At 58.0% G+C, this 27,642-nt stretch overlaps 1 protein-coding gene across 1 annotated transcript; it reads left to right on the top strand.

Annotated features, from left to right (window-relative positions):
* Positions 1-34: 34 nt before the first annotated feature.
* Positions 35-27,642, top strand: RIPK4 (receptor interacting serine/threonine kinase 4). The gene is made up of 8 exons (XM_072807051.1): positions 35-254; positions 11,382-11,673; positions 16,733-16,881; positions 18,368-18,417; positions 20,630-20,788; positions 21,553-21,656; positions 23,464-23,725; positions 25,126-27,642. The coding sequence occupies exons 1-8, from the start codon at positions 73-75 to the stop codon at positions 26,283-26,285; spliced, it is 2,358 nt and encodes a 785-aa protein (XP_072663152.1). The 5' UTR covers positions 35-72; the 3' UTR covers positions 26,286-27,642.

Below are 27,642 nucleotides of genomic sequence, written 5' to 3'. Positions count from 1 at the left end.
GTCAGCGGGCGGGGCGCACACCTGGGCACCTGGGCGGCCGCGGCGGCGCGGGGCGGCTGCGAGACGCGCGCGATGGAGGGCGAGAGCGGGCGCCCGTGGGCCCTGGGGCTGCTGCGCACCTTCGAGGCGGGCGAGTTCGCGGGCTGGGAGAAGGTGGGCTCGGGCGGCTTCGGGCAGGTGTACAAGGTGCGCCATGTGCACTGGAAGACGTGGCTCGCCATCAAGTGCTCGCCCAGCCTGCACGTCGACGACAGGTCAGCCGCCCGGGCGGGGGCGCTGGGGCGGGCGGGTCCCGCGGGGGGTGCAGCGGAGGGGGGTCCCCTCGCCACCTGGGTCGCCGCAGGTGCGCGCGGAGGGCGAGCGGGGCGCCCCCGGCGGGGTCCGCGGAGGCCGGGCCACCTCCGGGGCCCCCGGGCACACTCCCCCGAGGGGTCGCGTCGGGGGGCAGCCTTGCGGGGCGCCCCGGGGGCTGCTCCCTGGGCTGCGGTCTGCGCTCGGCTTAGAAAAATTGCCGTGTGGGGATCCGGGCTTTGTGAGCGAGTTAGGCTCCGTTCGACTCACTTAGTAATTTACGCCGGAGCACAAATTGGTGTAAGACGGTAATTATTTCGGTCGGAAGCCCTGGCTTGGCTTGGCCGGGCTTCCCCGGCGCCGCGGGGCTCGGGCTGGGCCCGGGGGTCGCGGGCCCCCAGCGCCGGAGCCTCCGGGGAGGGGCCTGCACTGTGACCCCCTGCGCCCCCGCGCCCCGGTCCCAAAGCCACAGCAGAACGGCTGCCCCAGAACAGGGGTGCTCTAATTAATCGCGATTGGAGAGCACGGGAAGCCCTCCCCGCCCCCCTCCACCACCACTTGAACCCAGTCGCAGCATTGAGATCTGTGCATCATTTTGGGGGGTGGAGGTGGGAGAAGCAGGTGTGGAGCAGCAGCTCTTTTGTGGTTTCCACCTTTTACGTTTGCATTTTAGTCGTTTCCGTGTAAGCTCCCGTGGAGCCCATTCAAATGCTCATTTGGTGAAAGTTTGCTTCCTACACGGGCGGTGGAAGTCGTGTCTGTTAATGTTCTGTGTGGAGATTGCCCTTCCTTACAGAGTCAGCCCCGAACGCACAGCCGTAAGGAAATCAGCTTGTTTATTTATTTAGGATTTTATTTATTCGTGAGAGAGGCAGGAGGCAGAAGCAGGCTCCCTCCCCCGCATGTGAGACTTGATCCCAGGACCCCCCCCCATCACAACCTGACCTGAGCTGAAGGTAGTCACTCAACCACTGAGCCACCCAGGTGACCCCAAACGCCTCCTTTTACTTTATTATATATATATATATTTAAAGATTTTATTTATTTATTCATGACAGACACAGAAAGAGAGAGAGGCAGGAGGCAGAGACAGGCAGAGGGAGAAGCAGGCTCCATGCAGGGAGCCCGACATGGAACTCGATCCCAAGGTCTCCAGGATCACATCCCGGGCCGAAGGCGGCGCCAAACCGCTGGGCCATCGGGGCTGCCCTTACTTTATTATATTTTATTTATTTATGAGAAACGCAGAGAGAGAGAGACAGAGAAGCAGAGACACAGGAGGAGGGAGAAGCAGGCTCCATTCAAGGAGCCCAACCTGGGACTCGATCCCGGGACTCCAGGATCACGCCCTAGGCTGAAGGCAGACGCCAGACCACTGAGCCACCCAGGGATCCCAAATGCCTCCTTTTAAACCCCACATAGCCTTTGCTGTTTCAGACACCTGGTTTTTAATCCTTGGCTTATTGAATGTTGGGACCTCGGAACCGGTGGGCTGGTTGGCGGCAATGCTCTCTTTTCTCGGGGCTGTTTGGGTCCCCAGGACTAAGGTAGAAGGATTGCAGTGCTTTCTGCAGCACCCTACAGTAGCAAGTGGGCCCTGGGTGCTCGCTGCGCTGTGTTTGTGTCCGGGCCTAGGAGCTTAGACAGTGCAGCCCGTGGGGGCTCCTTGCTCTAAGCCTCAAACCCAGCGTTCCTGGGAAACCTCCGTAGAGTGGTGACAAGTGCCGGAAAAATAGCACCAACAAAGGTGAGGTGGTGTGCAAGGCCCTCCTCCCTTCTTTGCTGGGGACCCTGGGAACTTCTCAGGCCGGGAGGGGCGCTGTGGTTATTTTGATAAAATCCAAACCACTTTGAATAGCAGCCCAGGGTTAGAGCCTGAAAGGCAAGACCCTCGCCCTAGAGGCCTTTTTGTGCTCTTGGGGACATGTGACTGACAGGGGATCTTCTCATGAAAGCGAGCTTTATTCATCAGCAGTGCTTTTCACACCAGCTTCTTGTGTCGGGAGAGCAAACAAAAAGTACACAAGCCCGTCCCCGGGCTGACTCATCAGCCTGCATCCGCAGAATCTGTGATTTCCAGCCACCAGGCCCTCGTTCCCTGGGTGGCCCAGCTGGAGGTAGGGTTTCTCCACTTGAGGCGGATCACTGAGGATATTGCAGAGCCTGGGTGAAAAGTGTTTTGTCTTTTAACTGGAAGCCTTTCCTGCCCGGCCCGAAGCGGGCAGGTGGTGGCATGTCCTGGGCGGCCAGGCCGAGGTCAGCATCGCCCAACAGGAAGAGATTCACCTCTTGCACTCTGCCGGCCCGGTAGGGCAGGCTGGAGTTCTTCTGTATTTGCAGCAGTGGCTGATTCCTCCGACCGAGATGGCTAAGGCCTGCTCTTGGTGCAGCCGGCTCCCCGCCTCAGCTCCAGGTTCTGGGCAGGATTTTGCATCCCCTCCCGCAGTGGTGCTGCAGGAGCCGGGTGTGCTCAGGCCTGCAGAGTTGCGTCTAGGCCTCGAAATGGTGGCTGTATGACGTGTCCTGCCAAATTTTGGCAGGTCGGCCTCTGCTCTTTTGATGAACTGCCTCCCATCCCCACCCCGCTATTTGTAAGATGTCCCTTGAAGTGGGGAATAGGATTTTCATGGGGTTCTGGGTGCAGCCCTCACCGCTGCTGGGGCCACCCCAGCACCCGCCCCATACCCCTCGGAGCAGCAGGCTGCCTCAGGCCTGTGGGCATGGACTTCTGTGCAGGGGAGGTCAGGGGCCCCAGACAACCCTCGAGGGTCCCCGGGGGCAGAGAAGCACCTTTCAGAGGAGCTTCCAAGGGGATCTTCAGGGATTTCACAAGTGATACCCTATTGATCTGTGTTTCCCACTCCTTATGGGCATGTCTGGTGGCTTTGGGGAGGTGGGTGGTCTCCCTGGCTCACCCTGATTAGGGGGTCACGAGGGCTCGGGTGGAATCCAGGGATGGACAGGTTACTATTTAGACGAGCACAAGTGACCCCAAAGGCCCCATTTTTCAGCCCGCACCCCTCCCTTGGGCTAAGAGGAAGCCCTGAATAACAGAGCGCCCGGCCCGGGTGCCGGCCCCGGCAGCTAATGCGCCATCGGCCCCGGCTAGCCCGGACGAGCCCGAGCAAACCCCGGGTTTGCAGCTACAGAGCTGACAATCTGACAAGCCCGTTTCTTGTCAGTTTTAAAAATAGCAGTGTGGGAACCCTCGGAGGCTCCCTGGGAGCTGACTCCGGCCCGTGCGCCATGGGAAGGCCTAGCCCAGAGGCACCAGCTAACACATGATTAAAGCACCCATTTTCTCTGCTGCCTTTCCCAAAGCTGGCTCCTGGGTCCTGGCCCCCTTTCACCACACCCCGTCCTTCCTCTCCTCCTGCAGTGACTGCTCCCCTGCCATCAAGAGATCCCACTACCCGGTCACCTGGTTGGCTCAGCGGTTGAGCGTCTGATCATGCCCCAGGGCATGATCCCGGGGTCTTGGGATCGAGTCCCACATCGGGCTCCCCGCAGGGAGCCTGCTTCTCCCTCTGCCTGTGTCTCTGCCTCTTTCTCTCTGAGTCTCTCCTGAATAAATAAATAAAATATTTTTTTTGTTGATTTTTAAAAGACCAAAACCATTTCGTCCCGTTCCTTCCTCTTTTCCCCAGTTAATGCCTCCAGAAAGAGAAGCCTTGGTGTCCCTCCCCCACGACCTGTCTTTGGAATTTCTGATTGAACTGTGAGGAGAGCCCCTGGCTTTTTAGAAATGGTCTGATGCTATTTCTGGTATTTCCCCCTGTCCGGATGCCCTAAATGAGAAAAAAAATGGAGTTAATGTAAGTTCTATTGAGAAAAAGGGTATTGGACACATTGAACCCCAGCTTGGCCCTGGTAATGCCCAGAGATTTTCCACGGAGGACCAAGAGGAGGTCCTGGGGATGGGGGCGCTTTGTCCATTCCTGCCTCAAGTGGCGAAGAAAAGGGGCTGGTTTTGAAATGATCACAGGAGGGAAGCGTGACGCCAGCCCTGCTGAACGGTGCCTGGTTTTAGATACTGTTAGTGCATCACGATTCTTGGGATGCTTTAATGGAGGCTGGTGCCAGGGGATTCGGGGGGCCTCGAACTTGACTCCTGGCATCCCGGAAAGGGATTTGCTGGTGTGGACGGTGACCCCGGTGGAGGTGGAGGCGGAGGCTGAAGTCCCACGGGCCTGGCTCCTCCGGGAGCACTAGTGCGCCCGGCCCTGGATCTAGATTTTCTCCGTCGTCCACAGAAGCCAGAAACACAGCTTGGAGGGAAAGTGTATTTAAAATAAATAATTGCTGTTGACAAAAAAACAACTGGTGGTTTCTTTCTGTGTGAGGAGCGCCCTGTCTGGTGGCTCCCTGAGAGGCCTGATTTCAGGTGCGTTGCATTGCACATGCCTCCAGGGTTAGCCAGCTGGGCTAGGGGTGTAGCTTCCCTAAGCCCATGGCTCCTGCTGGGGCTAAGTGGGGGTGGGGGTGTCCCTGGGGCAAATAAAGAAAAGCTGAGAGGTTGGGGTCATTTGGTTTTGGGCTGAGTGCTGAGTAGACAGTAAAGCATTTTTGTGCCAGTGCTTCTGAGCAGAACCAGTGCTAGAGCTTAGGGGGCTCTGGTCAACCCCACTCCCACTCCCCAGGCCCGTGCAAGGAGTGTCCTTTCCTTGTGCCCTCAGACCTCCCTGGGGCTGCCCCAGGAACCCCTTCGTTGCCCCGGGGACGTGTGGTGACAGCTGGGGTCCCCTGAAGAACATTTGTCTTTGGAAACAGACTTATTTTCCAGGCCAGCTGGTTTTCCTTGATGAAATGTCCTTACCTGTGTGGTCAGTTGTGCAAAGCCTGCCTGGTGGTCCTTCACAGAGGGCTCGGGGCTCCTGGAACATTCAAGCTGTGATCAGCATTTGGGAACAAGCCAGCACTGGGAGCCCTTTTTGACTTTTTTTTTTTTTTTTTTGAATTCAGGTACTTGGGGGTCTCTATTCAGTGGGAAGGGCCTGCGGCAGGGGAGCTGCGAACCTGCTGAACTCCCCGGGGGCCGTGGGGAAGCAGGAGTGAGTGATCTGCTGCCAACCAGGCTGTGAAGTCTCTAATGAGCTCCACAATCAGAAGTCACCCTGGTTTTCTGCATTGTGCCCTTTGGGCAAATGGAAGAAAACATTTTATTTGCTGAGTAGCTCGGAGCTTCTAGTTAATGAGAAACTGCGCCTTGATGTAATTGGCTTTGTTCTCAGAATCCGCATTTGTTATCTGTCAGGCTTGGGGTGGAGGCCTCATCTCAGGGGGTCTTGGGCAGGAAGGTGACCCTCCCTCGGCACCATCCAGCCTGTAGTCCCCGAGCCTTGCCCGCTGCAGGTGGGCCTCTGCACATCCCGGGGGCGGGACACGGGCCCATGCCCCTTGGACACAGTGCCCTCCGAGGACGCACACGGGGAGGCCCGGGGCGACCAGCCTTTATTAAAGGAAAATAAAAGGGGTAGGAACAGACAAGTTCTAACACTGATTCGTCACCAAACAGGAAACAGAAGCGGCCGCCGGTGCTGCGTCCACTTGCCAGAGCTTAGGTGTGAATCCTGTTAGAAGCAGTAGCCAGTGGTCGTAGGGAGTGTTAGAAGTGCTGGTTGTCCCGGTTTAGTGCAGATAATTAGGTCTTCCCAGGAGGAGGACAGAAGACAAGAAGAGCCCAGGGGGATCGTTTTTCTCTCTCTTTTAAATGACCGGTCTTCTCATGATGCTCGATGCTGATGCTGGCATCCAGCCGCTCCCTCCCTTAGATGCCCCTGGAGACCAGGCGCAGGGGTGGGGGTCTGCCTCTGCGTGGGAGGGGCTGGCTGCCCTGGGCTGGCACCAGAACCTGTGGCTACAGTTTCCACCTGAGGGAGGGAGCAGCTCCTCGGCACCCCCGCAACCCCCTGCCCCTGTAGGGACCACCCCACAGGCACCATTGCACTCTGGTGGGCATTTTGCTTTCCATTCAGGGGCCACGTAACCAGAGGGCTAAGAAAGCAAAGCCATGCCAAGCTCAGGTTTGCTGCTTTTTTTTTTTTTTTTTTAAAGATTTTATTTATTTATTCATGATAGACATAGGGGGAGAGAGAGGCAGAGACACAGGCAGAGGGAGAAGCAGGCTCCATGCAGGGAGCCCGATGCGGGACTTGATCCCGGGACTCCAGGATCGCACCCTGGGCCAAAGGCAGGTGCTAAACCGCTGAGCCACCCAGGGATCCCCTCAGGTTTGCTTTATAATAATTTCCTTCTTCATTCCTGATACGTGTTTCACTTGCTCCTGAGGCCAGTTTGGAGTCTTTGCTCCTTGAGTTTGTTCAAAATCAAATTCTCAAAAAAAACCAAAACCAAAAACAAACAAACAAAAACAACCAAAAACCCACCCCCACAACAAATTCTCCACCTTCTTTGAGGTGTTCCCCCCCCCCCCCCCCAGCACAGGTGAGGAGCCGCCCGCTGACTCCCACTGGAGATGGGGGCATCCTTGCTACCTCTCTCTCCTCCATCCCTATCAATCATCAAGTCTCATTGATTCTTTAGAATGTGCCCTGCGTCTGCCCCGTTCTCTCCCCCCACCCCCACCCCCGCCCCGCCCCGCCCCACCTAGAGCTGTGGCTAAGAGCTGGGGCAGAGGTGCTCCATGCAGGTGGAGTTTGGGTGCTGCGGTCTGATGAACAGTGTAATCTGAGGTTCCTCTTTGCCAGCGGGCCCTCCTCCCTGGGAAGTGCTTCCGTACGCGCACGGGACGCGTGGCCGAGGTCTGGAAGAGATGGACTTGTTTGGTTGGTACAGTGTTGACTCCCCATCAGGCTAGCAAACGAGCGCAGGTGCAGGAACATGCCAGCTCTAGAAGAGCCCCTGCAGAAGGGTTCCGGGCAGGACCGCTTGTACTGGAACCTGCATTTTTGGGGGAGTCCCTGAGGCCACCCCAGCCTGCTGCCCGCATGCAGCATGCAGATGCTGGATCTGCTCAGTCCCCAGCAGTAGGGCATGTCTGGCCTGTAGCTCTGGACCTTTCCTTTAGGGGTTGATTAGAAAGCATGTTCCCCTGCATGCACCTGGAACCCATTCTCCAGGAAAAGACAGATTCACTTTTTTTTTTTTTTTTTTTTGCATTGGATAAGTTTGACATTGTGCACCTTTACGGTGTGTAACTCTGATCTGTTTCTATATTGCCATGTGGTGCCATTGGGCGGATATTTCTCATATCGCGGACTTACTGTCTGTGTAGAATAAACTACATATTTATTCGACTGCGTGTGGCTGTGTCAGCTCTTGTTACAAGTTTGTGCCCTTAAACGACCTCAGTCTTACCCGCCCCCCCATCCTCCTTCCCCGGGTCACCACCATTTAATTCTTTTTTAGACAAAAATGGGACCGTACAGTACTTTGTCCATCTGGCTTACTTCACTGAGCACAGTGTCCTCGAGGCCCATCTCTGTTGTTTCCACTGCTAGGATATCCTCCTTTCTCATGGCTGAATAATTGTCCATTGTGCGTACGTTCCAGACTTTTTTTTTTTTTTTTAAATCCACTCATCCATTGATGGGCATTGGGGTTGTTTCCGTACCTTGGCTATTGTGAATAACGCTGTGATAAACACGGGGTGCAGCGATTTTCTGGAAATGTTGTTTCCGTGGCCTTTGGGTATACTATACCCTGATGGAGGATTGCTGCCTTGCGTGACAGTTCTATTTTAACTCTTTGGAGGAACGCTCATTTTGTTTCCCATCGCGGTTGAGTCAGTTTACATTCCCACCAAGATCGTATAAGGATTGCCCTTTCCTCCCCGCGGCCTCGCCAGCCCCTGTTTTTCTCTTCTTCTTGATGTTAGCCCTTCCGACAGGTGTGAGGTGAGAGCTCATTGAGGTTTGGATCTGCAGTTCCCTGATGGCTGGCAATTTTCACAATTTTTAGCATCTTCTCATGTGCCTGTTGACCATTATGATGTCCTCTTTGGACAAATGTCTGTTTAGTTCTCCTGCCCATTTTTAAATCAGATTTTTTTCTTTAGGTTGTGTTCATTTTTTTATTTTTTTTTTGAATTCGTGAGAGACACGCAGAGAGAGGCAGAGACACAGGCAGAGAGAGAAGCAGGCTCCCTGCAGGGTGCCCGATGGTGAACTCCATCCCAGGTCCCCGGGATGACGACCTGAGCCAAAGGTAGATGCTCAACCACTGAGCCACCCAAGGGTCCCAAGTTGTGTTCATTTGTTACCTACCTTGGATATTAAGCTCTTATCCATTATGTGGTTTGCAGAATTGTTCTCCCATCCTGTAGGCTTTCATTTTGTTTCCTTTGCTGTGCAGAAGCTTTGCAGTTGAATGTAGTCCCGTTAGCTCAGTTCGGCTTTTGTTGGTGGTGCTTTTGGTATCGTGTCCAAAAGATCATCACCAAGATGGATATTAATGAGCTTCTTCCAGTGTTTTCTTCTAGTTTTACTGTGGCAGATCTTATTTTTAAGATTTTGATCCATTTTGAGTTAATTTTTGTGAGCGATGTGAGACAGCGTTGCATCATTGTCCTGCCTGTGTTTCTCCAGTTTTCCGAGCACCATTTATCAAGAAGACTGCCCTGTCCGTATTGGGTGCTTGTGGCTTCCTTGTTGAATATTAGTTGACCATAGAAACAGAGTAAAATTAATATAAATGTTGGGAGGGGCCACCTGGGTGGCTCAGTGGTTGAGCGCCTCTGCCTTTGGCTCAGGACGTGACCCTGGGGTCCTGGGATCGAGTCCTGCATCGGGCTCCCCACAGGGAGCCTGCTTTTCCCTCTGACTGTGTCTCTACCTCTCTCTGTGTCTCTCTCATGAATAAATAAATAAAATCTTTTAAAAATATATGCTGGGAGTACTTAAGTGGACAATTCCCAGACTGTAGTGGCTTATTTTAAATTTGACTGAGATGCACCTAGCTCACTCTATACCCGGGGTTCTCAGACTTGGCGCTATTCACATTTGGGGCTGCATAATTCTTTGCCTTGGGAGCTCTCGTATGTGTTGTGGGATGCTGAGCAGCATCCCTGGCCTCTACCCACCGGATGCCAGGAGCAGCCCTGAGTCGTGATGCCCAACACATCCCAGACGCTGCTCAGGGTCCCTGGGGGCACAGCTGCCCCTATGTGAGAATCACTGATCCACACTCAGGGATCCTCTCCCCGACACCCCCACTGTACAGCTACTTGGCCTGTGCTCACCTGAGACTCCCAACCACAGTGGTTGGATGTGTGGGCAGAGGGGCTGAGATCCTCTGGAGCACCTGTTGCCCACATGGGGACGGCGCCTGGGAGTCTTCATCTCAGCCAGCTTTCTGGGTGCTTTTGATATTGTCTGGTTTTGACAACCACTGACCCAAATGGCACATGGTCAGGCCCGTCCTTATGCGACTCAGCCCTCTTTCCTGGATGCACGCTGGGACTTTTGCCCCACGAGGCTAACACAGACCAGGATACGGGGATGCTAACCTGTGAGTACGCGGCTGCACCAGGCTGTGACCTTGGACCAGGGCTGGTGCATCACCTGTGGACGGCCCTGCAGGCCGTAGCCTCTGTGCCACGGCGGCCGGTCTCTGTGTTGAGTGGGAAAGCCGTCACAGCCATGAGGCCTGAACAAAGGAACCAAGGGTGGGCTGTGCACAGTGGTTGGTGTTTCTGAAAACGCTGGACATAGAACTAGCACGTGACCAGCCATCCTAGCCCTGGGTGTCCAGCCCAAAGGGTCAAAAACAGGAACGTGGATGGATATTTGTGCACCAGTGTGCACAGATGTTCAGCGTTATTCACAGTAGCCCAAAGGGGACAACAGCCCGGGTGGCCCTCCTCAGATGACTGGGTACCTAAGATGCAACGTGTTCATACAATGGAATATCATTCAGCCACAAAAAGGAATGAGGTTTGCACACGCACTTCAACACGGCTAAATCACAAACACGTTATGCTGAGATGCTGAGTCAGAAAGAAGCCAGTCACAGAAGGACACACACTGGGTGATTGTACCTATATGAGGTGCGTAGACACGTTCATGCAGACGGCAGGTAGCCCAGGAGTGAGTGAGTGAGAGGAAGGGGCTCCAGTTGAGCGGGGACAGAGTCCCTGCTGGGACGAGGTTTGGGTGTAGAGTGTGGGGATGGTCGCACAGTCCCTTGAGTGCACGCGATGCCTTCGAATTTTACGCTTACCGGTGGTTAAAATAAAAACTCTGTTATGTACATTTTTTAAAAGATTTTATTTATTTATTCATGAGAGACACAGAGAAAGAGAGGCAGAGACACAGGCTGATGGAGAAGCAGGCTCCCTGCAGGGAACCCGATGCAAGACTTGATCCCAGGACCCCAGCATCATGCCCTGGGCCAAAGGCAGATGCTAGACCGCTGAGCCACCCGGGGGTCCCACGTTATGTACATTTTACTACAACTAAACTAATGGTTAGAAGAAGGCGGGCAGCAGCCTGCAGACTCCGGCCTCGCTGGCTGACATTCGCCAACATACGTGTGGGCTGGGTTCAGGGACACCTGGGCCAGATGGAGTGTCGGCCTTCACGAAGAAGGTGACTGCGGTTCTTCGGATGGATGCTTTGTTACAGCTTCCGTCACACAGAGACTTCTCTTCCCTTGTCCCAGGAGAAGGGGTCGCCAGCGTCACTCGGGGACCCCAGAGGGCAGTGGCTTATGGATGCTCCTGGGTTTTCAGATGATGATTAGGATTTCTCTCCTCCCTGCATATGATAACCCAGGGTGGGGGCACCTGGGTGGCTCAGCGGTTGAGCATCTGCCCCCAGCCCAGGGCGTGATCCTGGAGATCTGGGATCGAGTCCCACGTCCCCGCAGGGAGCCTGCTTCTCCCTCTGCCAGTGCCTCTGCCTCTCTCTGTGTGTCTCTCATGAATAAATAAATAAAATCTTTAAAAAAACAAACAGACCCAAGGTGCACAGAAGTGTCTGGTTAGCTGTAGGGCTGCTGACCTCGAGAGGCCCCAAATGGGATCACGCGAGTGCGTGGGGGTGGTTTTCTCCGGTGGCCCCTGGTCGTGGTGCTTTGTGTCATTGCCTGGCTGAGCCCCGCCCACGTCTCATGTCTCCCAACTTTCTCAGGGAACGTGTGGAGCTTCTGGAAGAAGCCAAGAAGATGGAGATGGCCAAGTTCCGCTATATCCTGCCCGTGTACGGCATTTGCCAGGAGCCCGTGGGCCTGGTCATGGAGTACATGGAGACGGGCTCGCTGGAGAAGCTGCTGGCATCCGAGCCGCTGCCGTGGGATCTGCGCTTCCGCATCATCCACGAGACGGCTGTGGGCATGAACTTCCTGCACTGCATGGCCCCACCTCTCCTCCACCTGGACCTCAAGCCCGCGAACATCTTGCTGGATGCCCACTACCACGTCAAGGTGGGGCTCACCCGGCACCACATGCAGGGGTCCAGGCGGCCGGGGTGGCGCAGGGCGGACAGGGGATGGTTCTTGGGGGAAGGCACTCGAAGCAAAGGCCTCCTTCAGCTTAGGGGCTCCAGTGACCCCCAGGCTTGTTGGGGTCGGGAGAAGCCCCACGGAGCATGTCACTGAGACATGGACCTTTATGTGCACGGCTCACTCCTCTAGATCCCGGAGCAGGTGTCTAAATTCGGGGCACCCTGGGAACAAAAGAGCTTATGGGTTTGCGGATCTCGGTCTTGCTGGATGTCGCAGGAAATCCGCTTGGGAGTCAGACCGCGTGGGTGGGCGGTGGGTGGGCTGTCCCTGGGGGGCCTCGGGCCCCATGGTTATGGCTGCGTCCCCATCGGTGGTCTTGGGCATGGCGGTGGTGGGACAGGCAGATGTTCCAAGACGGAGGCTCCACGGAAAGAGGCTCCGAAGGGGCTCATTCTGTCCTCACCATGTGAGGCCTCTGAGATCTGCTCCTTTTTATTATTATTATTTTTTTGGATAAGTTTATAAAACAGAAAAGCATGAGGAATAATAGCTAAAAACCAAGCACCAGCCACGTGGAATTATAAATAGTAAGGTTGTCCGGTTTGTATTTCTTTGAATAAGTCTCTCCTTTGGACTGTTTTTGTGTCCTGAGTCCCGTGGTTGACACCGGTGTGTGTGGGACACATGTCATGTGTTTTCTCCATGTGAGGCACACACACGCTCGCTGGGGAGGCCCAGGGCAGGAGGCCCTTGCCACCTCCCTTCCCCCCACCCAGCCCACGAGTGAGTGAGAAGGACCCACGAGCAGTGGCCTGAATCCCTTCCCCCTGTGGGGGCCGGGAAGGGACTCACCTGGTGCTCCGACACTTGGCTGTTCCCGGGTGGTTGCACAGCACTCGCAGGACCCCCTCCCCCTCTGCTGGGTGAGGGTTAGCAGGGGCCTGAGTTCAGCCCTCCCCAGCCCCCCGGGCTCTGTCCGGAAGGAGAGGTGCGACCAGGTGACACACACCTGCAGGCAGCTCCTTGTGCCGCAGCTCAGCAGCAGGCGCAGCCAACCTGGGGCTGACGGGGAGACCAATTTCCACGTTGGACCCTGACTGCGAATGTCCCTTGAATGGGTGTCGCCCAGAAATCAGGTCGTAGCGGGCAGATGGGAGTCCTCTCCTGCTCACCGCGGGTCTGGTTTGAATGAGTGCCACGGGGTCCCCAGTTTTTTTCCGGCTGTTTGGCTTCCCGCATGGACCTGCTGCCCCCACCGACGCTACAGGGTTGTCAAGGAGTGTGCGGTCCTCTGGGCACTAAGTGAAGAGGGAAGCTTTTAAGCTCGGGCTTGAATACACACAAGGAAGAGGTGGCAACAGCAGACCCTGTGGGTGCTAGAGGTCCCGCCTGCAGATGAGGGCCCCTGGGTGGTGGCCTGGTTCCTGCTAAGCTGCGGCTCAGAGGGGTGAAACCAGCGGCCAGGGTGGCCCAGCTGTAGGTCACCCAGCTGAGGGGACATCCGGGTTCTGTGCTGGGCACGAGATGCTCGCAAACACAGTGGGTGTCACATGAGGGTGGGAGAGTATCAGGGGGCAGGTGTCCTGCAGGCCACCCGTGGGTGGGGTGGGGGAGGAGTCACTCCAGCTCCCGGTGGGGATGCTGCTGGGTGGGACTGGGTTCTTTGGGGAGGAGCAGGCTTTGCAGCTGTCAGGAGGTGGGGGGGGGGGGGCACAGATAGAAGAGTCGCGGAAAATTCTAGATTTCTTAGTGGGAGGGAGAGCCGGAGGCTGAGCTAGACTAGGGGAGGTGGTGCTGGAAAGCTGTAGTGCTAGAGGCTGCTGGGAACACACCGTTCTGAGAGAGGGCCGCTGGTGGGTGTGCAGGAGGGATGTGGATATTAGGGCACAGCCCCAGCCCCGGCTCCATCACCTGGAGGGTGGGGGTCGTACCTCTGTGTTGTTGGGAGGGGCCAAAGGTGACGATGAAGTGCCACTGGGGCCATCGGTGTTGGTGCTTCGTGGCCAGATAGCCGTGTTTTGCACACCGGGGACATTGCCCTCCATCCAGGGAGCATCTCGCGTGCTAGATCCACAGTAGACACTCACTGTTTGCTCGCTAGGGAAGCAAGTGCCGCGCGACACGCTGGGGACTTGCTTTCTCGGTGGCTCATCCCGCTTTGGCTCTGAGCTCCCTTTCCTTACGCACACCCGGCCCTGCGGCCCTGGCACTCATGGCAGTTTTAGGAAACGGGTTCTTCCTGGTGAAGAACCCAGTGGGTCTCAAGGAGCCTGGGGCGGCTGAGGAGGGGGCTGTGCTGAAGCCCACGGACCGGTCTCGGCAGACGGGAAGCGCAGTGACACCCCCAGCGCCCTCAAAGGCCCCGGTGGGGCCCTTTTCTGTGACCCCAAACAAACAGAGAACATACTTCCATCACACATTTCCTTATTCTCAGAGACGGGGCGTGGAGGGCAGTGCTGGGTCCAAGTTGGCTGGAAGCTCCGTGCTGATTGCTCGGCCTCTGGATTCCCGGCCGCTGTGCAGTCTGCAGTTGTTTGGAGCAACGAAACTGTAATCTGGGATCTTGCAATGAGATCCTAAGTCCCTTGGGCCCCTCAGGACTCCCTCTCTGTACGCAGCAAGGGTGAGTGGAGCTCCGCATCTCAGAGCAACCCCCTACTTTGCAAAGTGTATCAAAGAGACTTAATAATAAAGCAATACTTGACGTCAGCCTTAACTAAGTTAAATACCAATGGAGTAAAAGCCCATTTCAAGTTGAAAAGGAGCTTAGTTTATTGTAGCTGTATTTTTTTTTTTTTAATAGACGCCACACCCAACCTGGGGCTTGAACTCATGATGGAGATCAAGAGTCCTATACTCCATCTGCTGAGCAGCCAGGCACCCCCACCCCACACCTTCCTCAAAATGGCTTAGTTTAAAATCTCAGGCTGCTTCTGGTCCAGTTCGCCCAGACCAGGCTGGATCCATAGGGACCCTGTTCTGCGGCCAGGCCGGGCCCTTCCTTGGTCTTGTCCAGCTGGGCCTAGAAGGTGAAGGGACCCATGACCCCGGGGGGCACCTGTGAGCACCGTACTGAGGCGGATGCTGAACGCGAAAGCGTGTTTGCAGATTCTAGGGCGTCTGCTGTGTGCGCCGTATCCACTGGGACTGCCAGGGCCGCAGCGTCCACATCAGGGCAGGACAAGTGGGAAAGGGCAGGAGGAGAAACCCGGCGGGGCGGAGGGTCAGAGGCCACCAGAGAATTCGGATTTCGGATTTGCATTTTGATGCCGTCGCTTTTATGTGGAATTCAAGCTCTTTTTTTCCCCACATTTTTTTTTTCTAAGATTTTATTTATTTATTCATGAGAGACAGAGAGAGAGAGGCAGAGACACAGGCAGAGGGAGAAGCAGGATCCCTGCAGGGAGCCCGATGCAGGACTCGATCCCGAGACCCCGGGGTCACGACCTGGGCCAAAGGCAGATGCTCAATTGCTGAGCCACCCAGGGATCCCCCTTTCCCCCACATTTTGAGCCAGCTGGCTGCACCTGCAAACAGCAGACGTGAAGGGAAAGGCTGTGAGCGGGTGGGGGGTGTGGGGTGAGACCTCCGTCTCCCAGTCGGTCTCCACTTCTCGACCTCAAAGTTTGAAGCTGCTGAGTTTGGACAGAAACACTTGCCCTCATCGACTTGTTGGCGAGGTGCCACGCATGGCTCTGTCCCGGCCCCGAGCCGCTTCGTGGATCTGCAGGGCCGGGTGATGCCAGACGGCAGCGCGAGCAGCCGGGTGCCCGGGAACGGCCAGGGCGGCCCTCCTGGCGTGACCTGTGCCGTCCTGGCCGGCCCGCTACAGCGAGGGAGGCCTGGGCCCGTCCTGCGGGCTTTGTCCCGCCAGCTCCCTGCAGCCGTGGCTGGAGAGCCCTGCAAGGACCAGGTCACAGTCATAAAGTCTCCCTATGTCAGCAGTAAGGACATCAGCCTGTGGGCTCCCCTCGAGGGCACGGGGAGCCCAGAAGGCAGCCCCACTCACCCCGGGTCCCTGTCCCTCCATCCTCGGTTTGAGGAGCAGCCCTGGAGTCAAAATGATACCAAAGCCTTGGAACATAAACATAAAGGAGTTTTTCCCCGTGGTTCCCGGGGCCCTTACGGCCCCAGAGCGTGACCTAAGCCTACACACAGCCCTTCCTCCAGCTTCTGAGGATCCCAATTGACCCCAGAGCTGGGGAGCAGTTGAGGGGGGGGTGCCGTGATGCCTTTTCCTCCCTCACCATGGGGCTCGGTGAGCTTCAAGAGCTTTCCGGACCCCTCGGGCCAGAGGCAAGCAGGAGGCAGAGCTGTGGGGCCTGCGGAGCTGGGGTCCAGGTGCTCCTGCAGGTGGGTGGGCCCCGCACACGGAGGAGGTGTGCGTCACACCTCGCGGGGGTGCCTGGTGTTCGGTGAAGGAGCCAGCCAGTGCCTGTTTATCACCGCCGTCCCAGGTGGAAGGCAGATCCCCCTCGAGGTTGCGTGGTGTGTGTTTTGTTTGCTTTAAAGGGCATCTGAAGGCATATTTCCCTTTAAAGAACCTGCTGCCACTTGCCCGCCTCCCCGGCTGGGCCACGGCGTAACCAGTGGCCTTAGCACCGGGCCTCACTTTTCACGTGTCATCTGAAAACCTGTAGACTCCGAGGATCGCTTTTCCCCTTCGGGCCGACTTGGGCCGTCCCCAGTGGCGGAGGTGCCCCCTGCCAGGACTGAGGTTGTAAAACTTCTCCCGGCGAGTTCCTTCCTTGGAGCGTCATCTTTCCCCTGCCCAGCAAGCTCCCCGTGGCCCGGGCTTGGCTCCTCCGAGGCCGGCTGTGCCTCCCTGCCTACCCCCCCTCCACCCCGAGGAGCACAGGACCCGGCTCTCGGGTGCAGGTCCCCGGATGTGGCTGCACAGCAGGGTTGGGACGGAGCCGTGCAACCCGGCAGAGGGGAGGTGTTGCTCCAGCTTCTGGAAGGCAGCCCTCACTCGCTGTGCGTCAGCGGGCGAGGCCCCAGGAAGCCCGCTGAGCCCCGTGTGATTGCTGTGTTGCAGATTTCCGATTTTGGGCTGGCCAAGTGCAACGGGCTGTCCCACTCCCATGACCTCAGCATGGACGGCCTGTTTGGCACCATCGCCTACCTCCCACCAGAGCGCATCCGGGAGAAGAGCCGGCTCTTCGACACCAAGCACGACGTGTACAGGTGTGTGTGAGTGACAGGCGTGCGTGCGGGCCGCGCAGGGGCTCTGCACCTTGATTCTCCGTGCTCCGAGTGGTTCAGTCCAGATGAAAGGGCTTGGGGTCTCTAGCTGGTAGGTGCAGGCCGCCCCGGGTGCACGAGGCAGTTGTCCCCTGCGAGCGCGGCCAGCCGCGGGTGGAGAATGGCAGTGGTTGGGGCCCGTCAGACACAGTGATGGGACCGGGCTGGCAGCCCTGTGCTGGAAGGGCTCCGGGGTTTTTTATGAAATTGGGATTTTCATAGCTCGTCCGCTGCAGGAGCCTGCTGCTCTAAGTGCTCCGTGTCTCTGTACGTGGGTGGACGTGGGCTCCTGACCCAGGCCCCTCCTGCCCAGCCGCTTAGGCCTCCAAAGTCTCTTACGTGTGACCGAGGAGCGCAGACACGCCAGGAGCCGTTCTCAAACGAGCATCAGCGGGATTTTTGTGCTCAAGAATAATCCCCAAGTCATCGGTGCCTGCTTTTTCCGAATTGCAAAAGTCTTAATCACGCAGACCTGTTGGAGGAGAAGAAAGGAGGGCGGAGGGTAGGGGGGGTGTGCAACTAAGCCCCTCATTGTGGCTCTTATGCATGATGACTGTGACCTGAAGCGCAGCGCCTGGCGGCCTGGCAGACTGGTTTGACAGTGACCGTGGTGCGTGCGCTCAGCCGGGCTCTGAGCTGTCCGTCCCTGCCGGGTGGCACTTTGGAGGCCAGTCACGGCTTGTAGGGCTTACGGAGGAGAATAAGGTCGGTCCCATGTTTGTTTTGGAGCTGAGAGCTTCCACTTTTGAACTTGCAGACTTCAGTACATTTTCAACGGAGAAGTCTTGCGTCTCTGTGGGTAGCCGCTCTCCACTCCGTGCGGGGGCAACTCAGTGGGCTCCTGGTTTTGTTTTTTGTTTTTGTTTTTTTCTAATGTATTAGATTGTGCTTTTCCGGGGTGTCTTCAGAGTAACTCTATACACTACAGAGAAAGAGAGAAAGAAAAGAAAGTGAACGTGTAATTTCCAACAACCCTATAAGGGCCTCGGGAAGGTCGGCTGGACCGGCCGGCGTGTCCTCTGCACGGCCTTCTGGGGCATCTCAGCGAGCAAGCACGCGGCCCGCCGGAGCGGGGGGCCCTGCACCTGCCAGCACGCAGGCGCTTCTCCCCGTGAGCTGGGGTCCGGCAGCAGAGGGGTGATCCTTCCCCTTCCCCACCCCCACTCCCCCCGGTGCTGTCTGAGCTTGCACGAGCCCGGGCGGCGGGGTCATGTCTGTTTGTGACATCTCAGCTGCCGCCCTGATGCGCTCCCCACGAGCAGCGCCCGTTTAACGAATCCACAAAAAAACATCTAGGGGTCCCCCGCCCCCTCACGCCCCTTCTTTGGAAGACCCTGGTTTTCTTCAAGCTCGTTGCTGTGTGGGAGAGCGTCCGGCTTTGTTGGAGGGTGAGGCTCACAGACACTAACCTGGCCCATTTTCCTTCCAGCTTTGCCATCGTGATCTGGGGTGTGCTGACCCAGAAGAAGCCATTTGCAGGTGAGTGGGCTTGTCCTTGCGGGTCGAGCATCCGTGTGTCCCGGAGCAGGGGAGGGCGGTATCTGGGGTCCAAGCTGTGCCTGCGATCTGTGTTGCCACGGTGGGCAGGGAGGGGTGGCTCTGGGCCGTGAAGCTGATGGGACCATCCTGCAGGTGGTCCCCACGGAGCCCCTTGCAGCGTCATTCACGCACAAGAAAAGCAGCGTTCTGAAGGGGTCTGTTTAGTGGATTTCTTTCCTTAGGTACCAGCTAATTCTTGCATGTTTGTGATTTTATACACGACATGAAACGAACCCTCGTGTCCATTTAAAGTGTATAATTCGGTGGCATCAAGTGCATCGGCTGTTGTATAGTTGCTACCATTGCCTGGTACCGGCACATTCTCACCCTCCTGCAAGGAAACCCCAGGCCCATGCAGCAGTTCCTCCCCCTTCCCCCCACCCCAGCCCCTGACGACTACCTGGCTCCTTTCCCCTTTTCTGGATTTGCCAACTGTGGATATTTCCAGCCAATTCTTTTTTTCTTTTTTTTAATTTAAATATGGTAAAATATGAAATCGACCATCTTCTCCATTTTAAAGCATACAGCTCAGTGGTGTGACGCACATTCACACGGCTGTGCAACCATTCTCCAAGATCTGGGTGGATTTTGGCACAGCTCTGGGCACCCAGGTCACCAGCACCCTGCTCGAGGGCTGTGACGTCTCTTCCTCCTTCACACACCCGCTGTCCTGACGTCTGTCCTCAAAGTGCCAACGCCTTGACCTCTACAGGCATGTGTGGGTCACTCACGCTATTCTGTGGTTTGATCAGAAGAATCTGAAAATTCAGAGCAGAGTCAGCGCGTGGCCCCAGGTCAGGGGTCCCCTTCTGGTTGAGGCTCCGAGCGGGAGCCAGCGTGGGTCTGTGTCCGTGTTGGTCTCCCTGGCTCCTCCTCCTCCTCCTCCTCCTCCTCCTCCTCCGTGGAGGCTGCAGTCTGAAGCCTCCGTGGTGTGGCAGCGTGTTGCTCTGACCCGAGATTGTCCCACAGTCCCGGCGCCCGAGGCAGGTACATGACATAAATGTCAAGAGCCGAGGCCCGCGTGTTTTATTGCCGGGGACGTAGGGAGTTCAAGGTACAGGAGTGGAAGGTGTTTTTTTGCATTTTTTCCATCTGTTTGGCAGCAGAAAATCCTCCCGGTGTTTACTTGCCTCTTATTGGGAGGGCCTGCTGGGGTTTGGAAGTCTGTGCTGTGGAAGTCACGTGTGGCTCCCTGGGACAGCGGTTGCACAAGACTTAACGGGAAGGCAGGTCGGAGCGACACAGTCGCATCCTGGTGGGCGGCGGGGACTTTGGGCCAAAGTTCCACACCTGCTGACATGTGGCGGCTGCCTCTGCACAGCTCCCTGGCCTGGGCGTGTTGGGAACTGCGGGGCGAGGCGAGGGGCCTGGGAACACGGAGCTCGGGGTCCAGCCCAATGGGGCATTGTGGTGTCAGGCTGAGCCAGGGGAGGGGGGCAAGTCTGCCTCCCAGGGAGTCACCTTGGGCCCCTTGGTCTGTGAGCAAGATGATGATGATGCTGGTCATGGGTCCGTCATGCTTATGAAGGTCGCCAAGGATGACAGGCAGGGCCCCCACGTTATGAATTTGCCAGAAAAAAGTCCCCCGTTTACACAGCCCAGGCCTGAGCCCGCGTGGAGGAGGCCAGGCGTCCCTGCCGGTGCAGCGGTGGCCGCTCCCCACTCGGGGCCCCCCGGGGCCTGCGCTTCAGTGTCCAGATCAGAATTTAGGAAGGGTTTTGCGTCATCACAGGGAGCTTTGGGTTCACTTAGAGGCTGCACCACGGGACTTCGTGATTTATATGTGTTGCCTCTCTTTGGCACGCACGGGCCACTTGGGAACATGTCTCATCAGATCCTTTTCTTCTTTGAACCCTGTTTTCCTTTGAGTTTGAGGCCCCGAAAGATCCGCCCTGTGATAGGGCGCACTGGTTCCATTTGGTGCATCGCAGGGCATTTGTAAAACCCGGAAAAGGGAGCGCGGACGTGCCCCGCAAGGATAAGGGTTAGAGAGAGCTCTGTGCTTTGCAAAGGAAGCAAGGTGGCCCCCCAGGTGACGCTGTGTGGACGGTGTGGGTGATGTGCGCCGCTCCCCCAGAGGGTGAAAACCACGGCCCCCCCACCCACCCCGGCCCCGCGGAGCTGCCCTGACTTACGCGCTTCTCCTTTGCAGATGAGAAGAACATCCTGCACATCATGGTGAAGGTGGTGAAGGGCCACCGCCCGGAGCTGCCGCCCGTGTGCAGAGCCCGGCCGCGGGCCTGCGGGGCCCTCCTGCGCCTCATGCAGAGGTGCTGGCACGGAGATCCCCGGGAGCGGCCCACCTTCCAGGGTGAGTGCCCGGGGGACCTGCTGCTCGACTGTGCCGCTGGGGGCACGGGGGAAGCTTGATGAGGACAGGAGGGGCAGCCGCCCAGATGGGGCAGGCGGTGCAGACACAGGTGCCCGTGGCCCTCCAGCACCCGGGGCCGGGATGGGCGGCTGGCGCTCGGGGGTCGGTGGCAGCGCCCGCCCAGCTCTAGTCCAGGGCCGCCTTGCTCCCCGGAGGAGCGTGTGCTGCAGTCCTGCAAGTTCAGGTACGCCGGTGCCTCGCTGGGGGTCTGAGGAGACCGCTCGCCCGAGGCTGTCTTTGCATCTCCCTTGGGGTCTTGTCCGCCTCGGATGGATGCATCCTCGGGGTAGGAAAGTGATTCTGATGAAATCAGAATTTGTCGTTATATTGAAGACACACGGAGGAGATGATAGGAGCCTCCCCTGCCCTGTGCCAGCCACCCGGGGCCGTCGTGGGCACGGGGCTCCCCCCGGGGAAGGCTTCTCTGGGAAACTGGAATGGTGTGGGCCCTGCCTGGCGTCTGCAAGACACTGCAAATGGTGGCTAACAGGACGCCCCAGAGTGGCCCACGTGGAGGCTACGGGGCATCCTCCGCAAGCGCCGCCGAGCCAGCAGCCTGGGAAGTTGGGTGCTGGCCAGTCCCCTGGGGTGCAGCCGCCCCGGCTGCTGCCTCTTCTGTCCCTGCCTGAGGTCTACACGTGTGAGGAGTGGGTGTGGAGGTCATCGTCCCAGTGACCTGCCCTGTTTTGTTTTCTCCCCGAAAGAAATTACCTGTGAAACCGAGGACCTGTGTGAGAAGCCCGACAGTGACGTGAAGGAGACGGCACAAGATCTGGACACGAAGCAGCCCCCTGAGCCCAAGAGCCCGGTAAGAGCAACCTTCCTGGAGGCCATTTTTTGGGGGGCCCTTCCCCTCCTGTAGACTGGCCTGCCAGCTTGGACCAGGCCCTGGGGTCACCCCCACATGGAGAGAGGCCTGTCCCAGGTCGGTTGGCCTTGTGTCCCAGAGCCAGCCACAGGGTCCTGTGCCCCAGAGCAGGAGGGCAGGTCGGTGGCCAGCTGTCGCAGTGCCAGGTGTCTATCCTGTCCAGCTGCATCCTGTCCCCACCTCCCATCTGTGGTTAGGAGTGGACAGCGTGGGCCCGCTGGCCGGATGCTCTGGGAGCTGGGGGGATGCAAGGCCCATGTGGGCTCTGCTGGTCCAGCTCTCTCTGCTCCCTTGACTCGGGAATCTGGCCGCTTGCTAACCGCTGCCCATAAATGATTTGTTCTGGGAGGGCCACATGGGTTATGTAAGGTGCAATAACTAACTCCAAAGGCTGGGGCTCAGCAAGCCCGCGGGGTGACGGGGCTGTGGCAGACGTGCGAGGCGAAGCCCAGTGTGTTACCTGCTATCGGGCGGTTTAGCCCCGGCTGCCGGCCGCGTAAGGCTAGGAGATAAGTCATTGTTTAAGGCGTGCCCGCTGTCTGAACATAAAGGGGTGTGTGTGAGGCTGGGGGGCAAAGGTGCCCGGGGTGAGGAACCTGGTGAGGAAGAGCCAGGCACCCAGTGCACGGGTGTGACTCTGCACCGAGCCACCGAGTCAGAGCGGATCTGCAGTTCCCAAGGAGAAGGGAGGATGGGGGCACGTGGGCTTGGGTCGGGGAGAGTCGGAGGCCACCTGGGGCTTAATCATTCACCAGAAGTCTGCCTTCCTGGAGGCCCGTGAGGGAGGCCCTGGGAGAGGCCGCGTTGGCGCCCATTATATTGGAGTGCCCCTTTGTCGCTGTAGTTGGGCCGCCCCTCATGTGGCCCCCACACAGCCCCCCGGCCCGACTCGCATGGCTAGGAGGAGGGGGCACAGGTGGTTGGCAGGAGGGGGCCCAGCCCCAGTCCCAGTCGCATGTCCTTCCTTCGTTTCTTACCAACAGTGGCCTGCCAGGGTGGGCATGGCCCAGCACTCAGGCTTCACACCCTCCCGGCACCATCACATCCTGCCTGTTGTCTAGGTGATGCTGCTCGTGCCACTCTAGCAATGGGCCAGGGCAGCATGGTGCCAGGCTTCCCATGTTCATCCGGCCAGCATTGGCTCACATGGTTGGCGTTGGCTCATGATAGCCAACGTTGGCTCATGATGACCAGCGTTTGCTCATGATGGTCGGTGCTGGCTCACAATGGCCAGCATTGGCACACTATGGTCGGTGTTGGCTCACTATGGTCGGCGTTGGCTCACAATGGTTAGCGTTGGCTCACGATGGTCAGTGTTGGCTCACGATGGCCAGCATTGGCTTGCGATGGTCAGCGTTGGCTCATGATGGCGGCATTGGCTCACCATGGTCATCCTTGGCTCTCAATGGTCACCGTTGGCTCATGGTGGTCAGCGTTGGCTCGCAATGGCCAGTGTTGACTCGCGATGGTCAGCGTTGGCTCACGATGGCCAGTGTTGGCTTGTGATGCCCAGCGTTGGCTCACAATGGTCGGCATTGGCCCACGATGGTCAGCGTTGGCTCACGATGGTCTGCATTAGCTCATGATGCATCTGTGTCTCCCGGCTTTGGGCTGCCCTGGTGCTGTATCTGTGGCATTGGACAGAGTGCCCCGTGTGGCTGTCCTGGCACCACACACCCTTTGCCCTCTGCCTGTACCCCCTGTGCCCTGGGTGGGTCTCATCTACCCCACTCTGCTCGGTTTGCAGAAGCCTGTGTGCACACCCCTCAAGCGAGCCTCCGCGCCGACCTTCGACAGTGACTACAGCCTCTCGGAGCTCCTGTCCCAGCTGGACTCGGGTACCTCTCAGACCCTGGACGGCCCGGAGGAGCTGAGCCGCAGCTGCTCAGAATCTAGGCTGCCATCGGCCAGCAGCGGCAAGAGGCTCTCGGGGGTGTCCTCGGTCGACTCTGCCTTCTCCTCCAGGGGGTCGCTGTCTTTGTCCTTTGAGCGGGAGCCTTCGACGGGAGGTAAGCGAGGCCCCCAAACCCTGGGAAGTGAGGCCCTTAATCATGGGGCTGGGGGGCAGGCAGTGTGTGTAGGAGTCCATGTGTACCCGAAGGGACCGGGCACCCAGCTCCTGGCCCCAATTCTTCATTCCTGTATCATGTACCCAATTGTTTTGGGGCGTCAGAGCATAGCTAGCTCACTGAGCGCAGGTCCGGAGAGGTGTACTCGCTGAGTGGCTGGCCAAGGGGCTCCGTGCGGTGTCACTTCAGAGTAAGGGGGCTGGGCCGGGCCGGGCCACCTGGCTGTGCAGGAATAGTCCTACCTGTGCCAACCCTGGGTGGTGGGTCTGACCTCAGGTTTGCAGATTGAAACCCTGAGTTCATCAAGTGAGTCCAGCAGGTGAATGGAACCCCACACCTCGAGCTCTCTCTCTATAGAGGCCAGCCCCATAGCCCCTTTCTCCAAACCCCTTTCCCTTTTGTGAACGCCCCCCCCCCCAGTTTATTTGAGCCACACATTGTACTGCGTGAGTTATCCCTAGACAATTTAACACACTGGTCCCATCTCTACCACCTGCTGGCGTGGGGTCCTTCTCAGGTCACCTTCTATCTTTATGTTAATTTTGATGGGTTTCCCTTTGGAAGTGGCTTCTTCCCTGCCTGTACCCCAAATGCTGGTCCCTGGGTGCAGCGGCTGGTGCTCGCTGCAGCCCCATGAGGAAAATAGGGATGTTCACGCTCAGGGCAGCGGTGGCAGAGGGGTGGTGAGTGCCAGAGGGCTGTGGGAAGGGTGCAGACGCCAGGAGGAAGGGAAGTTGGCTTTTCCTGGTGGGTCAGGGAATTCCTTCTGGAAAGGAAGCCTCCTCCTACAGGCTGTGAGCCTCCTGGGAGTTTTAGAGTGGAATATTTGGGGCAAAAGAGGGCATATTGGGTTAAGGAGACGGCTCAAAAAGACACGTCGGTGGGGAAGGCCCATGTGGACAGCTTGACGGGGCGATGAGATTGAACAGGAAAGAGAAACCCCGTCTCCAGGGAGCAACATGTTCTAGAACTCTCTCTCGGTCTGATGTTCTCAGATGGCCTTGTGCTTGCAGGCGACCCGTTCCTGGCTCAGCTCTGAAGCCTGTGTAGAGACACTCACAGATTGTAGATTGGGAGGATTGTATCTTCTGGAATTCCACCTGTAACCCCCTGCCTCCCAAATGCAAGTCCCCTTGAGAGCATTTCATGTGAGCGAGGGGGTCCTGCTCCATGCAAGCCAGAACCCAGACACTATAGTGTCATCTGTATCAGGTGACTCTTGAGTGATTTCAGGCACATGGCGACCCCGGGGGCCTCCGGGGAGGCGTGGGTCAATGCCGGGCGCCTGCCAGGCCTCGGGAGTGGCCAGCGGCCTGATCCCCGCCTCTCTCTCCCCACAGACCTCGGCACGACCGACATCCAGAAGAAGAAGCTCGTGGACGCCATTGTGAGTGGGGACACCAGCAGACTGATGAAGATCCTGCAGCCGCAGGACGTCGACCTGGTCCTGGACGGCGGCGCCAGCCTGCTGCACCTGGCCGTGGAGGCCGGCCAGGAGGAGTGTGTCAAGTGGCTGCTCCTCAATAACGCCAACCCCAACCTGACCAACAGGAAGGGCTCCACCCCCCTGCACGTGGCCGTGGAGAAGAGGGTACGGGGCGTCGTGGAGCTCTTGCTGGCTCGCAAGATCAGCGTCAACGCTGCGGACGAGGACCAGTGGACGGCCCTGCACTTTGCGGCCCAGAACGGGGACGAGTGCAGCACCCGGCTGCTGCTGGAGAAGCACGCCTCCGTGAGCGAGGTGGACTGCGAGGGCCGGACGCCCATGCACGTGGCCTGCCAGCATGGCCAGGAGGGCATCGTGCGCATCCTGCTGCGCCGCGGCGTCGACGTGAGCCTGCGCGGGAAGGATGCCTGGGTGCCGCTGCACTATGCGGCCTGGCAGGGTCACCTGCCCATCGTCAGGCTGCTGGCCAAGCAGCCGGGGGTGAGTGTGAACGCGCAGACGCTGGACGGGAGGACGCCGCTGCACCTGGCCGCCCAGCGGGGGCACTACCGCGTGGCCCGTGTCCTCATCGACCTGCGCTCCGACGTCAACGTCTGCAGCCTGCTCTCGCAGACGCCCCTGCACGTGGCCGCAGAGACGGGCCACACGAGCACCGCCAGGCTGCTCCTGCACCGGGGCGCCGACAAGGAGGCCGTGACGGCCGAGGGCTATACCGCCTTGCACCTGGCTTCCCGGAACGGGCACCTGGCGACCGTCAAGCTGCTCGTGGAGGAGAAGGCCGACGTGCTGGCCCGGGGGCCCCGGAACCAGACGGCGCTGCACCTGGCGGCTGCCCGCGGGCACTCGGAGGTGGTGGAGGAGTTGGTCAGTGCCGATGCCCTCGACCTGTCCGACGAGCAGGGGCTCAGCGCACTGCACCTGGCGGCCCAGGGCAAGCATACCAAGACCGTGGAGACGCTGCTCAAACATGGGGCGCATGTCAACCTGCAGAGCCTCAAGTTCCAGGGGGGCCGCAGCCCCGATGCCGCGCTCCTTCGGCGAAGCAAGACCTAGCCCGCTGCCCGTGGGGACGGGGGGCCCGCGTGGGGTTCTTGTTCCGTTGTCGCGTTCTGCTGTGGGGACAGAATGACGCTGTGCTGGTCGGCTCCACTCGCCTGGTCCGCGGCCTGGCGGAACAGTGACCGAGGGCCAGCAAGAGGCAGGTGGCTGCTGACTCTTCGTGCGTGTGGTGTCCGCGTGGGCGTGTTACTCTCCGGAGGCAGTTGGTTAGGATGCACTTGGCCATTGACCCATTCTCCCAATCGGCACGCCTGCTCTCAGAGGGATGATGGGTCGGAATCATTTCTCTGGGCTCCTTGCTCCTGACGTGGACGGGAGCGAGTTCTCCCTGCCATGAGCCACGCCGCCCGCGATGGCCCGGAGCACAGCCGCGTGGGGCAGCAGGTGCGGAAGGGGCTGTGTCTTCTATCTTCGTATCCGGCGGCAGGCTGCAAAAAGCCTGTTTCGGAACATTTTAGTGGAATTCTTGTTTGACAGCGTGTCTTTCATGGATGAACATGGGATCCACAGTTGCTTTAAACTTGTCAAGAGCATTCACGTCATTGGGCCGTGTAGTCTGTGAAGATCGAGTGTAAAGTAAGAAGGTTGGTTTTTAAAAGCAAGCGGACGGTCATCCAACCAGTTCTTTTATACCCAAATTTTTTGTCCTCTGGTTCGGTGCTCATGCAGGGGGCCGCACACATGCCCTGACACCAGTGTCAGCTCTTGCTCACCTCTAGCTTGCCCGAGATGGTTTTTGAACTCCAGAGCAAAATGGACTAAGAGTCATTAAAAACCTCAGACTCTGCTCGTTTCAGTTTTGGACGGCCATCCGCGTTCCCAGCCAGATGGGCCACTCCCTGTTGGTCTCCTTCCAGCCCTGAGGTTTGCTGAGGTGCTTATTTGTGCAGAGCGCTGCCATCCTGGGGTTCCGGGGCTTTTCTGAGCTGCCGGACGAGCACCTACTCCGTGGGGGAGCCTTGGGCTTTTGGGGTGTAGCCCCCGGGGCAGCACACTCTTGGATACGAAAGACTGATTTTTACCCCCGTTCCTTCCTTGGCTCGTGTGTCCCGCGTGGCGCCCCCGATGCGGTCCTCTAAGTAGGTTTGCTGCGGGACACGACCCTGTGCGCAGACACACCCCGTGGCCTGGTGTACAATACAGAGATTGATATTAATGTACCGTGTATGTTAATGTGAATCTGTGGACAGGATACTTCTTTTCTATGACAGGAAATATCCACACTGCTTAGAACTGGCTATGTTTTAATATGCCTCGTGCTTTCACTACACTGTACCACCGTTGTATATAGGATGTGTGGAAGACGAATAGTTCTGTTTGATGTCAATAAAACGAAGCCCCCTTCTACCTT

Source organism: Canis lupus, chromosome 30 (assembly GCF_048164855.1).
Source record: "Canis lupus baileyi chromosome 30, mCanLup2.hap1, whole genome shotgun sequence".
NCBI classification, from domain to species: domain Eukaryota; kingdom Metazoa; phylum Chordata; class Mammalia; order Carnivora; family Canidae; genus Canis; species Canis lupus.
The sequence above is the reverse complement of the archived record's forward strand: the minus strand, read 5'-3'. Positions and strand labels throughout refer to the sequence as shown.